The following is a 15,551-nucleotide window of genomic DNA, read 5'->3' as shown; positions in this document are numbered from 1 at the left end:
TGGTTCCTCTGGTCAATACCTGGAAGGTTTGTCAGTTCCTAACAAGTACAACAAACATACCCACTCCCAGACATGTATACGTATAACATATAAAATTCATACACATGTATCTACATACATACACAGCTACCTTATTGAAATGGAAATAGGAGTTGTCTTATAAACTGGGAAACTACTTCAAAATTCTATCATTTAATTATCTTAATCTTTATTAAGTTGGTTACCTTGATGCCATAATACGGTACCAATATGAGTCATCAATAGTCAAATCTGGGTACTCTACACGTCCAACTCCAGATCCAACATCCCAGAGGAAGCTGACTTTGCCTTTACGCATTTCTATAGCCAGAAAGTCAATCTAGATCAGAGAAATACAAAAACAAGAGATATCAGATATAAAGCACCTTTAAAGAGGAGACAAGCAGAGTGATTTTCAGTAAGTGCCATTTGCAGACATGTGAAATAATTAGGAGCTTCATGATAATACTTGTCAAATAATATTAATTATTATTATACGTTATTAAAATAATATTTTATTTTTGTATCCTTAAAGCAAAAAAAAAAAAAAAAAGTCCATAATGCTCAGGCATGTTTGTTAATTTTACCAATTCTAATTAAGTCTAATTTTGAGACCAAAGCCTTTATCACTCTGATACTTGTGGTAAAGATAAAAACAAATATTTAAATTTAGAATCCATTATTATTTTCACCAAAGACACTGACATTTTTGAGGGGGCAGCTATGATTTTATTTCTCAAATTGACCTAGAATTCCTTACCCAAACGGCAAATATTGACTTACACCATGACTGATTTGTTAAGAAGTCATATTCATTTTGGAAGATCCCCATGCATGCAAAATCAAATAGTTCAAATGGAAGAAATTAGAACTTTATGGGTGGGCTTTTGTCCATATAATCTGTGTTATTTCAGTTCAGGTCATAAATTCAAAACAGGTTAGCAGAGTTTTCATTGGTTAAAAAAAATAGTACACACTTTGCTATTTTCATTTCATTAACAGAAGAGTTTATTGTAATTTAGTTTGAACAGTAAATAAGATAAACAAATAAGAAGTAAGTAAAATAGCTTTGTTCTCATTAGCGTTCTTAAATCACTGGATCTATAAGTATAATTTAACAGAAATGATGATATACTGAAAAATGAAGGTAAATGTGACTAAATACTGTATTTCTTCCTTTCATTTGACTTCTAACTTAATTTGACACTTCAGAATTTTGTGAGGTAAGATGTTGAGGTTTTCAAATCTGAACGCCTATGTTAGACCATTTGGGGACCATGTTATTGGATTCTACACATTTTTGGATTAACCTCTAGCTAGACACATACACAGTCTAATTGAAAAGTTGAATATTAGACTTACAAATTTGGCACTTCCAAGATAAAAGAGGAGGTTGTCAGCAACAGCTGTCTTTACATTGACAACAATATTATTGTAACTTCCTTTCTTGATTTCTGGCTTGTACGTTCGAATGCAGTCACCTCCCGAAGACACAGACACTTTGATCTTTAAGAAGAACAAGGTACAAAGAACCAAGAGTAAATCTCTCAGAAAGTTTGAAGTAGCTTCCAACCACAAAGCCATCATTGCTTCTTCTTTGAAGTTATTTTCTATCATCAAATAGTATCATTAAATGCCCATATGCAGACACCATTATACTCATTAATGAGGGCACAGAAGAGCAGTTTTCCAGTAGAATTTTGCCAATGAGCTGTTCACAGTTCCATGTCTTGTTATCATACTATTTTTTGAAGCATGCAACTAACAATTTGCTACCATCATACCTTTCTCCATTATGAATATGGGAACATTTTAGGAAGGTGATTTTACATGGAACTAACAAGAATGATCTTCATTAGGTTGTTTAGTGAAATTTTACAATTGAAATTTCAGCAGTTTTGGTATCACTTAAACTAAGAAACTATTTTTCTTTCCGTTTTCCAGAGGAAATTACCAACCCTCCCATGCTCTCATAGTTGAAAGAGGACAAATAGATTTTGTTCTAGGTGTTCTAACAGTAAGAAGAATATTAATCATTCTACTCAGAACACACATTTCAGAATAAATTATACCTTTTTATGAAGTTGCCAGGAAATGAAATGGAAATAATTTCCAATGGCTATCACTACTAATGTATTTAATAGCTTCCTTTTCTTTTGAAAAATACCTTAAAAATTACTATAAATTGATAAAAAAGGAATGCCTATATGAATAGAGTAACACTGTTCATATCAATTTTTACTTACATTTAGATAGCCCTCCTTCAATCATAAACAACACTAGTTGATTATTTGATTTAATTTCTGTAGGGTCAGATGGAAAATCACCATCAAAGGGTTACTTTCAGGATAGCAAAATAGTTGCTTGGACTCAGAGAGAATCTGTAACTTTGCTCATTGATAGCACTCCAGAAAGAGGCAGAGACAGAGGAAGATGTAAAACCTCTCTCTGCCATTTGTTCAAATGCCCTGTTGGCTTTCACTTGCCATGAATTTTCATCTTTTCATTTCTTCTAGCATTTTGTGCTACTTGTGTAATTTGCACATTTGGAAGAAAACGAACTAGCATTATCATTACCCCTATGGAAGGGCTGTGCAGACTCCCAACAAGATAGCCTAGAAACCAAAACAGCCTCCATATGATCATGACACCAGGAGGTGTCTCCAGGGGTCTCATTTGTGTTTGAGTATGGGCAGAACTGTGGCCCTTCTCCAAGGGTTATGAAAGTTTACTGCAAAGGTTGTGTGCCAAATTGGTTGGATTCAAAAGAGAAGACTAAAGAGGGATTTTTGCAATGGTAAATTCATATAGATTTGAGACTTCTAGGGATACAGAAGATCTGTTATGTCTCCCACAGACCTACATAAGTCATTTATTTGTTTATTGTTGTTGACTCACCTGATCTGCTAAACAAATTGTATCTCCACAAAGAGGAAACTGTGTTCTGGAGAGAAACAGGGGCTGTTTCCTCCACCACCTGAGGAAGGGTGACTCCTGGAGGCCTGAGTGTGGTGGCCTGGGGCTAGACATCCCAGGAAGCCTGCTGCTTAAACCACTTTCTTGTTCTTGCCTTCCCCAAAAAGGTGGGGCCAGCCTGCCAACTGCTGGGTGCAGGACTTGGGGCCAACTAAGGTCCCCAGAGTGTTTACTCTGTGTCCTAAGGAGATAGTCTTCTGGATGGGGTGGTTTTCAGTTGGGAAGTTAGTTCCTGCTTCACAAATCAGGGAATTTCCCTTCTACATACAGTGTTGAGAGTAGGTGAGTGAAAATGAATTGCAAAACAATGTAGGAAATGTACAATTTTTACTTGGATGTTAACATGGCAAAGCAGATGAGCGATGGGAGCTGGCAAAGGGTGTTCTGTGATAGAATGGCAGCTATACCAAGGGTCATCCAAGGGATTAGAGATAAAAAGAATAAAGCAAAGCAAGAGAAAGACAGCACAGTAGAGGGCAGGGGGAAAAATATGGTCTTCAGATATTTTTAATGTTCAGGAAAGGGTGTCAGATATAGTGATTTTTTAGCAATTTGCTGAAAGTGAACCAAAATCACTATCAGAGACGACCTTGGCATTGAGAAAATTTAATATCTGAGGCAGGCTATAAGTACCATTGACATCATAAGAAGATCAAAGCGAACAAGAAATCAAGATCTGACTGGAATTCATGAGTAGAACTGAATAGTGCATTATCCCTGGCAGATAAGCATATCCAATTCTGATGGGGCTGAATTAGTAGTCAAAGTGACTATATGTAGTTTACTTCATTTTTATTTCATAAATGCTTTATAGCTTGGCCCTATGGCAGTATTATGGCTAGTTTAATTCTTAATAAATCAGTTTTGTTTAAAATCACAATTGAGGCTGAGTGTGGTGGCTCATGCCTGTAATCCCAGCACTTTGGGAGGCTGAGGTGGGTGGATCCCGAGGTCAGGAGATCGAGACCATCCTGGCTAACATAGTGAAACCCCATCTTACTGAAAATACAAAATTAGCTGGCCATGGTGGCACGTGCCTGTAGTCCCAGCTACTCAGGAGGCTGAGGCAGGAGAATTGCTTGAACCCGGGAGGCGGAGGTTGCAGTGAGCCAAGATTGCGCCACTGTACTCCAGCCTGGGTGACAGAGAGAGACTTTATGTCAAAACAAAACAAAACAAAACAAAACACAATTGAATAATATCCCTCAGTTATTATTTAGAGAAGAGATGACTGAATATAAATGTAACGTGATCATTTGGTCACAGAATGAATTTCAGTCCTTGCTTAGGTAAGCCTGGTAAACAAAACAAAACAGAACAAAACAAAAACCAAAAAAAAAAAACCAGGGGATGCCATGATTAGTGCGTTGAAAAGGGGGTTGTCAAAGTGTAGCAGACAGAGCCGGGTGTGGTGGCTCACGCCTGTAATCCCAGCACTTTGGGAGGCCAAGGCGGGCGGATTATGAGGTCAAGAGATGGAGACAATCTTGGCCAACATGGTGAAGCCCTGTATCTACTAAAAATACAAAAACAATTAGCTGGGCATGGTGGCACATGCCTGTAGTCCCAGCTACTCAGGAGGCTGAGGCAGGAGAATTGCTTGAACCTGGGAGGCGGAGACTGCAGTGAGCCGAGATCACGCCACTGCAATCCAGCCTGTCCACAGAGTGAGACTCCGTCTCAAAAAAAAAAAAAAAAAAAACTGATGCAGACAGAGCAGCAGCATTAAAATCTAACTGACCTGGTGAAGCTCTACCTGAGAACTCCAAGTCCAAGAGAGGAGCCATCTTAAAACTGAGTATCTAACGTCACTAGAGGTTACAACCAATCTATTGTATAGAATACATATCTAACAAATACAATTCTTGAAACAAAATGATGATGTTTTGCCAAATATGCCAGCAATTAATCCTACAGAGTAACTGCTATGGTTTGAATGTGTCCAACAAAATCCATGTGTTTGAAATTTAATCCTCAGTGCAACAGTATTGGGAGGGGGCCCTTTTGGGAAGTGTTTTGGTCATGAGGGCTCCCTCCGTATGAATGAATTGATGCCACTATTAAAAAGGCTTACAGGGGCGAGAGCTCTCTCTCTCTTGCTCTTCTGCCACGTGAAGACACAATGTTCCTTCTCTCCTGAGGATGCAGCATTCAAAGTGCCATCTTGGAAGCAGAAAAACAGGTCCCTAATCTGCCAGCACCTTGATCTTGGATTTCCCAGTCTCCAGAACTGTGAGAATAAATTTCTTTTCTTTATAAATTACCCAGTCTGTGGTATTTTGTCATAGCAGCGCGAAGTGGATTAGACAGTAACCTATTGTCCAGCTCTCACACATTCATGTAGAAAATCCTCTTGGACTGTCTGCTCTCTGTTTTCTGGTTTTGAATATACTCTCAGAACCTGAAACATTCACTTAGCCCAAACTGTTGACAACCAGTACATAACTAGTAGTCTTTTCCTTTTGAATACTTTGTGTTTTGATTTTCAATAATAGGTATTTCTTTTAACCAACTTTAAACAGGTAAATCTAAATATTATATCTTTAGAAGAAATCAGGTAAATCAAAATACTATATCTCTAGAAGAAATCTTTGGGATATATCCCTCTTGTAAGAGGAAAGAAATTTCTGAAATTCAAACATCCTTTCAGAATGTTTGGCTCTATCAATTATTGTTATTTCTAATGCAGATCCTTAGTAAGACCTCTAAACAAAAATCACTAAGCATTAAGTATCTTTAAGGCATTTCAATAATACAACATTATTTACCAGTTAATCATCATGAACTCAAACATTATTGAGTATCCCGTTATTATATCTATTGGATTTTCACTGTATTTTTCTTCCAGTAAGTAGGTCATTCATTTAAAGGAGTATCAGCCACTCAATTTCAGAATCAACAAACCCAGAGAAAGCTACTTTAAAATAAATGTCTTTAATGTTTTGGTCATGTCAAGTATGTGTTAAGGTCATATCCAGATATCCATATTTACAAATCAGAAAATGTAATATTCATTTAGTACAAAACTCATTTGGAAAAAAATTGGCTACTTGCATATTTCTAATGTCTTACAAAAAATAAGGCATTGTGTTGTAGTTCCATTTGCAAAAGTGATTGGGAATTTCTTTGAAATGCATGGACAATGATTACTTTTTCTAACATTACTTTTGTACCTTTCTTTTTTTCTTTTCTTTCCTTTTTTTTTTTTTTTTTTTTTTTGAGACGGGGATTCTATTTGTCACCCGGGCTGGAGTGCTATGGTGTGAACATGGCTCACTGCAACCTCATCTTCCAGAGCAAGTGATCCTCCCACCTCAGCCCCCCAAGTAGCTGGCACTATAGGCATCCACCACCATGCCCAGGTAATTTTTCAATTTTTTGTAGAGATGTGGTTTTGTGACACTGCCCAGGCTGGTCCCAAACTCCTGAGTTCATGAAATCTGCCCGCCTTGGCCTCCCAAAGTGTTGGGATTACAGGCATGAGCCACCATGCCCAGCCTATGCCTTTCTTTTATTTTATACTTTAAGACAGGTTTTATATGCTTACATGTCCAAATTTCACCCTTTTGTGAGGAGGGGAAAGCACTCAGAAATCTTTACAATGAAGAAATAATAAAAAAGTCTAGATTTATCTACTTGATGACTAAGTCAGAAAATGTGGCTAAAGGTGAGATTCCAAAATAATATTTACTCTTATTGCTTCTTCCAAGTTAACACTGCAAAATATAAGAGTGGTACACCATGTTCTTCTTTTCTCTTGCCATAGCTATAGTTGGGTCCTTCATTCTTCTTTCTTTCATCTACCCCACAAATTGCTTCTGGATTTATATTTAAAAAGCACAGTTCTGATTACACTGTGTTCCATGCTCAAAGCTTTCAGCTTATCCTCTCCAGTGAGGCTTATCCCAAGTACAAGTGTTGTTAAATGAAACTGCTTAACTGATTATTGAAGGCCTGACAAGACCTGGCCTCTATTGGCCTTTCTGGTTATGTGTTTCCTTTATCAATTACTCTGGGCAAACTCTACTTCTTTTTCCTAAACGGACCCTAAAACTTCCTTCTCCCTCTGCCTTCCTTTAAGTCATTCCCTCTTTTCAGAATACTCTCCCCGTTCCCTGACTCTACCTCCAACTCCCCAGCACTATCCCACCTCAATGCCTGGCTCAAATCCTTCCCTTCAGGAAATCTTCAGGCCCTACTAGAAGTGATTGTTCCTTCTAGAACTTTTATGTCACTTCTCAAGGCTTCTATAATGTGGTAGAACATTCTGCATTATGTGACAAGGTATGTGTACATATCTTATTTTCCCTACTATTTTATAAACTTTGTGAGTGAAAGAACTCCTTTATACATCTTTGTGTACCTTACAGAAAGTAACACTGAACATAGTAGAGGTTTTTTCCATGTTGGCTAAATCTTAGATAAAACTTCAAACCTTGAAGTAACATCTGGTTTCTTTTAATCTTCTGCTTTACATACATAATGATCACCTGTCAACGATACTGCCTGGCTTTCATATTCTAGTTGAATATATGTTTTCTCAGATCCTTTCACTGATTTATTACTCTGGTCTTATGTAACATCATCTTCACTAATCTTTTTGTTGTTTTCTTTTTTTCTTTTTCTTTTTCTTTTTTTTTTTTTGAGATGGAGTCTTGCTGTCTCCCAGGCTGGAGTGCAGTGGCACGATCTCGGCTCACTGCAAGCTCTGCCTCCCGGGTTCACGCCATTCTCCTGCCTCAGCCTCCCGAGTAGCTGGGACTAGAGGCACCCACCTCCACGCCCGGCTATTTTTTTGTATTTTTAGTAGAGACGGGGTTTCACTGTGTTAGCCAGGATGGTCTCGATCTCCTGACCTTGTGATCCACCTGCCTCGGCCTCCCAAAGTGCTGGATTACAGGCATGAGCCACCGCCCCGGCCCTTTTTGTTGTTTTCTAAGTTTTTTTCAGGCAGTCATGAATTCCTTTTCAATGTTCACCTTGAACTTATTGTCTTGGCATTGTTTAGAAGTGTTAGATGTGAATAAGGAGGAAAAAGAATATGCTGTTACTGGAGCATCATATTCTTAAATACTACAACAATATAAATTGATGGACTAAGAAAGGGCTTTTCTGATCGTCCTAGCTCCACAGTTGTTAAAAAAACAGAATTTTTGAGATGGAAGACTAAGGTATCTAACAAGGTTTGAGTTCAAGCCTGAAAACAAGAAAACTGTCCTTTCTTTCTTTCTTTCTTTCTCCCCTCCCCTCCACTCCCTTTCCTTCCTTCCTTTGACTAAAGTTTCACGTTGGCACTTAACAACTCTGCCGTGGCTCATTAGCACGCTACCTTCTAGAAAGCTCTGTCTCTATCCTAGTAACTTCAAATTGGGTAAATAAAGAGCAAACTTTTGAGACAAATCAGCTATTTCCTATCTACTCCAAAACAAAAAATAAATGTAAAAATTATAACCAAAGCCATTTTTATTGTTGTTTATATGAGACAAAAGAATATATATGTATAATGTTTGTTTCTTTTTGCTCTTATTTCGTATATTGTTCCTTCATTCCTGCCATAACCTCACTAGTTGGCCTTTTTTTGGTTTGTTTTTAGCAAGAGGAAGGTACTCTCATCCATGGCTTTTTATTATACAATAATAATGTTTTCTTTCTTGCTATTTGTATTATTCTATGCAAACAGTAATAGAATATACCAGAATTCTTAGTTCTACAATAATAAGTGGTAATTATTGTTCCATGAAATGTCTTTTGCAATTTACAAACAAAACTAACCTCTCCCCCACTCCAACTCCTCCTACCCCAAATCGCTTCAGGTTAAAGGAAAAGAACCCAAGATCATTCATCGGGGAATCCTGGGGAAAGACATTCCCTCTAGGAATAATCCAACAATTACAATCAATTACTGATACTGACGATAAAAAGAACTTACAGAATTGGCTTGTTTCCGGGCTTGGTTTATCAATTCCTTTATCTCAGAGATGTTTTTCTTTAGATTATCCTCAAGTTCCTTGATGGGTTTGAGTTTATCTATTAGCCGGTCAGCTTCCTGTTCTAGATTTTTGACAGTGGCATCTGCGTCGGCAACTGCATAGAACAAAATTAGTGTGCACGTATGTGCATGCACACACGTGCACACACAGAATTAGAATAGCAGTATGCTTAACCAAACAATTTCATCTTATTAATGCGACAAAGCATGGCCATAACAGCTAAAGCAAAATGTGTGATGGCAAATGTGAATATTTTAGTTGAGACTCAAGCAGGCCAGGGGAGCAGATGTTAGGACAGAGCGCCACCACTTTTGCTTTGTGATTAAGGTAAAAATTAGCATTGAAGGTAGAGAATATGAAGAACTTAATTCAATGCTTAATTTCTAATTTCAGCCAAAAAGTTAACCTTTACAGAATAGAACTTTAGTCACAGAAGCAAGGAAATGAAAGCATCTTTAAAATGTCACCTAGTCTGTCCAAGCCAGAACTGTATTTAAATCAGGGTTTTTACACAAAATTGGTTTTCTTTCTTTTTCTCACCGTCTTTTTTTTTTTTTTTTTTTTGCACATCTTAAAGAGAGAAGCTATCAAAATGTCTTTTGAAGAACATTTTGATGTTGAAAAACCCTTAGACTAAAGGCCTATATTTAATTAAATCTTTCATGGTGCAGTTCAATTTCATTTTGAAGAACGGTTGATTATCCTGTGTTATATATTAGGTTGACCCATATTAAACAGCTGTTTTTGTAGGTTAAAAAAAAAATGGGTTACATATTGGCAATTTCAAAAGTTTCAACCCTAAAGTAGTTGGAGGTCATCACTGATCCACAGACTTTCATTATGTGCTTTTCAACGGAGGGCCTATGCCACGTGGTGAACCGCTTATTCTATTGCTGGGATGCTGGCAGTCTCATCCACACTATGTCATTTATTATCTGATTAAGTGTGTATTGTTCAGCTTTCTGTATTGTGACTCTGATGAAAAAGTGAAACTGCTTAAGGTTCAAGGCTACATGCCATGTTAGACTCTGAATGATCTGCTCTGTGGCTGACATACAACCACTGAGAACCAACCCTCAGGAAGGAATCACATGCGCTCAAAGGGAAGTAAATTATTATTTTTTTAAAATTCGGTTTTGAAGTAGGTATTTTGAACTCATACTCATAAATATGACTTATATTGTTACTGGCATTTAAAAAGAACATAGGTCTATTATTAACTTTAACGAATAGCTGGGGCTTGCTATATCAAGAACTGAGCGCAGTATTTTATTCCTGAAGTGCGTGTTATCTGGAAAGAAGTGTTTGTTATGTCATCAAATAGATAGCATAAACACAGTGATCCCTTTATTTTGTATACTTTTAATAAACCATTTGTTCATTTTGCCCTTCCTTTAATTCTCCACTGTTATTCTGACATTCTACAAATTATTCGAAAACTGAAGCAAAATGATTTAGATTTAGATTAATGAGAAAGAGCAAAAGTAGTTAAACAAAGGCTACCTAGACTGAGGCAAATTACAGACCCTTTTATTCACAAGTTCTCAGAAGTTTTTGCCAAACGTTTCAAAATGGAACTTGGAAGTTCCTCTTCTCCCCTCTTTTTCCTCTATCCTCTGGAGCAGTTGAAGTTTTGCCAAGTAATCTCTTACGCGTTAAATTTCCTCCCTTGTCTAGTGATGCCTCTTTTAGAGCTTTGCCTATTTGTCCTTTATTTTTCTTGATGAAACCTGACAATCACTTAATTTTTAATCTATATTCCTATGGAGTCACCTCTTAGATTTATCAAGTCTATTATTTTCTGTCTTCAAATTCATTAATTTTTCAATCTTTTTCATTCTTTAAGTTAACTCTGCTTTTTCTAAGTCACCAAAGTTGATTCTTTAAAATTGTTATTTCAGTGATGGTTTAGTAATGTAGTTGCTCTCATTTTCCACTGAGGTCACCCTTGGTCGTATTTTTCAAATAGTGATAAATTAAATTTTGTTATTATTATTTTTGTAGCTATTTTTTTCAGTTTCATCTTGACTTTCAATTTAAATTATGGGATGTTTAAGAGAGAATATTTTGATATCCCAGTAGTTGCTCATTTGTTAATACCTAATTTTATTATGTGTTTCTCCAAATATAATTCTACAGAAGTTGAGAATAATTACGTGGAGAGGAAAAGTGAGCTTTGGGGCATAAAAACAACAACAATGTAGACCTAATCTATTTTAATCCTCTTGCAAATAAGTCATTTGTATGTCAGCGGGTGAATCTGTATTATCAGAGGCAGCATAATCTAGTTAATTCTATAGAGAAATTCAGTTTTCCACTTTTATGTGACTATCATACAGATACTTCACTCATTTTTCCTTTTTATAGAGATAGAGTCTTGCTATGTTTCCCAGGCTGGTCTCAAACTCCTGGCCTCAAGTGATCCTCCCACCTTGGCCTCCCAAAGTTCTGGGGTTAGAGTATGAGCCACTTCGCCTGATCAAACTTTTTATAACACTATTAAAAACATTTTATATCACCTTTATCCACATATGACCTTTTTATAAAGGAAGATTCCTTTTACATATCTACCATTAATACTGTGACAGTGGAAAGAATAGCTATGCAATGTTTAAAGCAAAACCAAAATATAGTACATGCAAAGTTGAAACTTTTTGCAACAGACAATGAAGCATGAGCGTCACTAAAAGGTATATAAATAAACATATACATACTGATTTCTGCAGGCAATTTCACATGGAAGCAAAACAAAAAAATTAGAAAATTCATGAGGAAGTATTTTCTATAAATATTATAAAGTAGTGACTATAAAAATGGTATTTTTCATAACAGATACTAATTATAAATGCACCCCATTTTAACTCAAACAAATGTTATCAAATAAAAGTACACAAAATATGCAATTTAGTGACCACTCTTTGTATTTTAAAAATTATTTCCACGTTTTAGTAAGATGAAAACAGACCCAATTTAATTAATATTTATAGATAATTAACTATTTCTCATAATAGAGGATCGGATTAAAACAGAGATATTATGAAAGGCCACAACTAGTTGAGAATCAATCTAAAATAGAATGGAATTCTTTTGGAGGATGGCACGCAGGATGAGGGAGAGGGTCAGGAAAAATAACTAATGGGTACTAGGCTTAATGCATGCGTGATGAAATAAATAATCCTTACAACAAACCCCTGTGACACAGGTTTACCTATATAACAAACCTGCACTTATACCCCTGAACTTAAAATGAAAGTTAAAAATATATCTTAAATTATGAAATAAGCAGAAGAGATAGTAATATTTGATTAAAATTTTGCTTTCATTCATTTTTAGTGGGAATATTGTGATTTGGTATAAATCATAAGAAGTTACTATGGAATCTTTGAACTACAAGGCAAGCCATTTCTGGGCTTACATTAAAAATTTTCAAAAATGTTTTTATCTCCCCTTTTTCTCCCCGGCTCTGAAGTTTATGTTATATGTGTTTGTACTCTTCCTTGCTTATGAAGAAGTCATATTAATAATGTCTGTTATATCATAGCATCCATAGGATTTGATTTGAGGCTAGGATGTTGAAATCAGGCTCCATTCCCCACTCAAACAGCATTTGAATTGTATGGCGTATAATACCAATTACAGTGCTTTTGTTTTTATACTCCAAATACTTTGACACCCCCCAAAAATGTTGGCATATAAAGAGGGCTTGTCTCTTGAAAGTGAAACACACAGATTACCCAAGCATCTCCTTTGGTGAAACCATGTAACAAGGGTACCAAGGTAACCCTTTTTTTTTTTTTTGAGACAGCATCTCAATCTGCCACCCAGGCTGGAGTGCAGTGGCATGATCACAGCTCACTGTAGCCTCACCCTTCTGGGTTCAAGGGATCCTCCAGCCTCAGACTCCCAAGTGGCTGGGAATACAGGTGCAATGCCACTACCATGCCTGGCTATTTTTAAAATTTTTTGTAAAGATGGGGTCTTGCTAGGATGCCCAGGCTGGTCTCGAATTTCTAGGCTCAAGTGATCCTCCCGCCTCAGACTCCTAAAGTGCAAACATTACAGGTGTTAGCCACTGTACCTGGCCTAATATAGCTTTGTATCATTTGACAGAAAAGGAAAAATGCATTTAAAAATCTTAATATTTTGACTATATTTAACTAATAATATAAATTATGATATTTTCTCTCAGGTTTTCTCAGTAAATCCTTAAGTCAATATAATTTGATACAATATATAAAAGATGTGAATAGTCTTTAGAAACTAGATAAATGCTTTATTTTTTTTCCTGGAAATGTGAAATAACTGGAATCTAAATAATAAAATATCAAGATTTTCAAATTTTAATGTATTTCAATTTGATATCATTTTCATACCCTGTTCTAACAAGTCTGCTAATGAACGTGCCCCTTAACCTCTATGTTCCATGACACTTCGCCAATTCTGAGGATATAATTACCCAAGTACAACTGTATTTTTAATTACACACACGGATTAAAAAGTGTTTGGCATCTCTATGCCGAATGTTAGGCACACCTTGAGAATTCCTAATCTCTTCTCGAATTGAAAAAATTCAGATGACAAAAGCACTGGGGCAGAGCTGGAAGACTTGGATTCTAGCTTTGGAACTGCATGACACTCGATTCCTGAGGCCAATCTATGAAACAAGGAAGGCAGACTACACCACTGTGAGGGTCTTTTCCAACTCCAGCATTTACGAGTCTGGGATACTTTTACAGTGGGAGGAAATAAATGACATCATCGCAGTGAAAAAGGAGATCTGCCGGGCGCGGTGGCTCACGCCTGTAATCCCAGCACTTTGGGAGGCCGAGGCGGGCGGATCACAAGGTCAGGAGTTCGAGACCACGGTGAAACCCCGTCTCTACTAAAAATACAAAAAAATTAGCCGGGCGCAGTGGCGGGCGCCTGTAGTCCCAGCTACTCGGGAGGCTGAGGCAGGAGAATGGCAGGAACCCGGGAGGCGGAGCTTGCAGTGAGCCGAGATCGCGCCACTGCACTACAGCCAGGGGAACAGAGCGAGACTCCGTCTCAAAAAAAAAAAAAAAGAAAAAAAAAAAAAAAAAAAAGAAAAAGGAGATCTTACTGTTCTTGGAGGGATCTTTAACCACAGCATTCGTTTTGGCGACGCTATCTGCTAGTTTATCGTAATTCTTCTTCAGGCCATCGAGGTTCTGGTGGAGCTCTTTAATCTGTGCCAGTACATCTTTAGCTGTGTCGTTGGCTTGTCTGGCTTTGTCCTTGACAGCTTGCAGTTTAGCAGCTGTGTCTGTCAGCAGATGAGGGTATGAAAAACAAAACAAAGGGTGTGGAGTTAGTGGCTTAATCCATGCTTGTCAAAGTGAGGCTGCCGCTGGCTAATCTCAGGGACACATTTACAAAGAGAAAAGGCTGAACTTTGTCTCATTCAGGTGTAGCAAATGAAGCAAATTTTTTAGCTAAATTAAATTTTCTCAGAGACTTTTGCTGTGAATACCTGATTAGCTCTTAAAGTAGTGAAGTGACTATTCTAAATGTTCATTGTTTAAGGTCATATTGTGATTTGCTGCTGAACTTATTAACGAGATAAATTGATCCACGTGAGCTTCATGAAAATGAGGCTTAAGATTTAATCTGCATTTCCAAAGCGGGGCAGGGGTCGGGGTGGGGGTTAGAGAGAAATTAACGTATTTTCATTTTAGGATAGAGAAACATTGTCAGGTATGTTAGGCCATGCATTTGTGTAATTATATTTGTTTTCAGCGTTGGAAATTTTCTATGTACTTACTACTGAAGAAGTGACATGAAAATCTGAAAAGTTACTCAGGTTTTTAAATGTTAAAAAAGTAAAAACCACTAGATTTTAATGTTAACTGTGTTGTATAAATATGCGCATTTGTCTCCTGATCCTAATTTGTATATTGTACCTGTAGATGACTACTAGTGTGTATAGGTTAGTGGTTAAGATCATAGGCTCTGAAATCAAACTGTGGAGTTTAAGTTTCCTATGTGCCAGTTGTAGCAAAATGGCCTTTAGTATGCTGTGTCTATTTCTTACCTGTAAAGTGGGGATAATAACACTATCTTAACTGATGTTAAGTGTTAGTGCTAACTTATGTTAAGATAGTGTTATTACCATAGCACTATCTATACTTATGTTATCTATATTCAATATGCTTATGTTAAGTGTATGTAATCCTCATATCAATTGATGTGAGCAAATGAAGCAAATTTTTTTGTTCCAATTGGTATGAGGATTACATACATACTTAACGTAAGTATATTAAGTACTCAATAAGTGTTTATAATCTTTGCAGTTATTATATCATGCTTTAACAGTATAAAAATAGTAAAAGTAGTATCTTTAAAATAATGTGTGCTTTCAGGAACTAATAACATTCAAAAATTTCCAGCAGTTCTAATAGGTAGAAAGACATTACAGACATGGTTTGACCACTAATGTTTTAGAAAGTTGGAATAGCTAAAGAAATTGAACTTTATCAAGAGAGAATGCAGTGGGCTCTCACCTATTACTGCAGGTACTTTAATAAACTGTGCCTTTGTGGTGCTACA

At 36.7% G+C, this 15,551-nt stretch overlaps 1 protein-coding gene across 9 annotated transcripts in view; it reads right to left on the bottom strand.

The window, feature by feature from the left end:
- LAMA2 (laminin subunit alpha 2) overlaps nt 1-15,551 on the bottom strand; it is a 611,630-nt gene that overhangs the window by 60,528 nt on the left and 535,551 nt on the right. For all 9 annotated transcript variants that reach the window (XM_065543374.2, XM_065543379.2, XM_065543380.2 and 6 more), the window contains 4 exons: nt 14,086-14,268; nt 8,924-9,078; nt 1,381-1,524; nt 225-358 (listed from right to left, as the gene is read on the bottom strand). In XM_065543374.2, the coding sequence (XP_065399446.1) occupies nt 225-358; nt 1,381-1,524; nt 8,924-9,078; nt 14,086-14,268 (616 nt within the window). The remainder of the gene's footprint in view (nt 1-224; nt 359-1,380; nt 1,525-8,923; nt 9,079-14,085; nt 14,269-15,551) is intronic.

The sequence above is a fragment of the Macaca fascicularis genome, chromosome 4, assembly GCF_037993035.2.
Source record: "Macaca fascicularis isolate 582-1 chromosome 4, T2T-MFA8v1.1".
NCBI lineage: Eukaryota > Metazoa > Chordata > Mammalia > Primates > Cercopithecidae > Macaca > Macaca fascicularis.
This window is presented reverse-complemented; position numbering and strand designations above follow the sequence as displayed.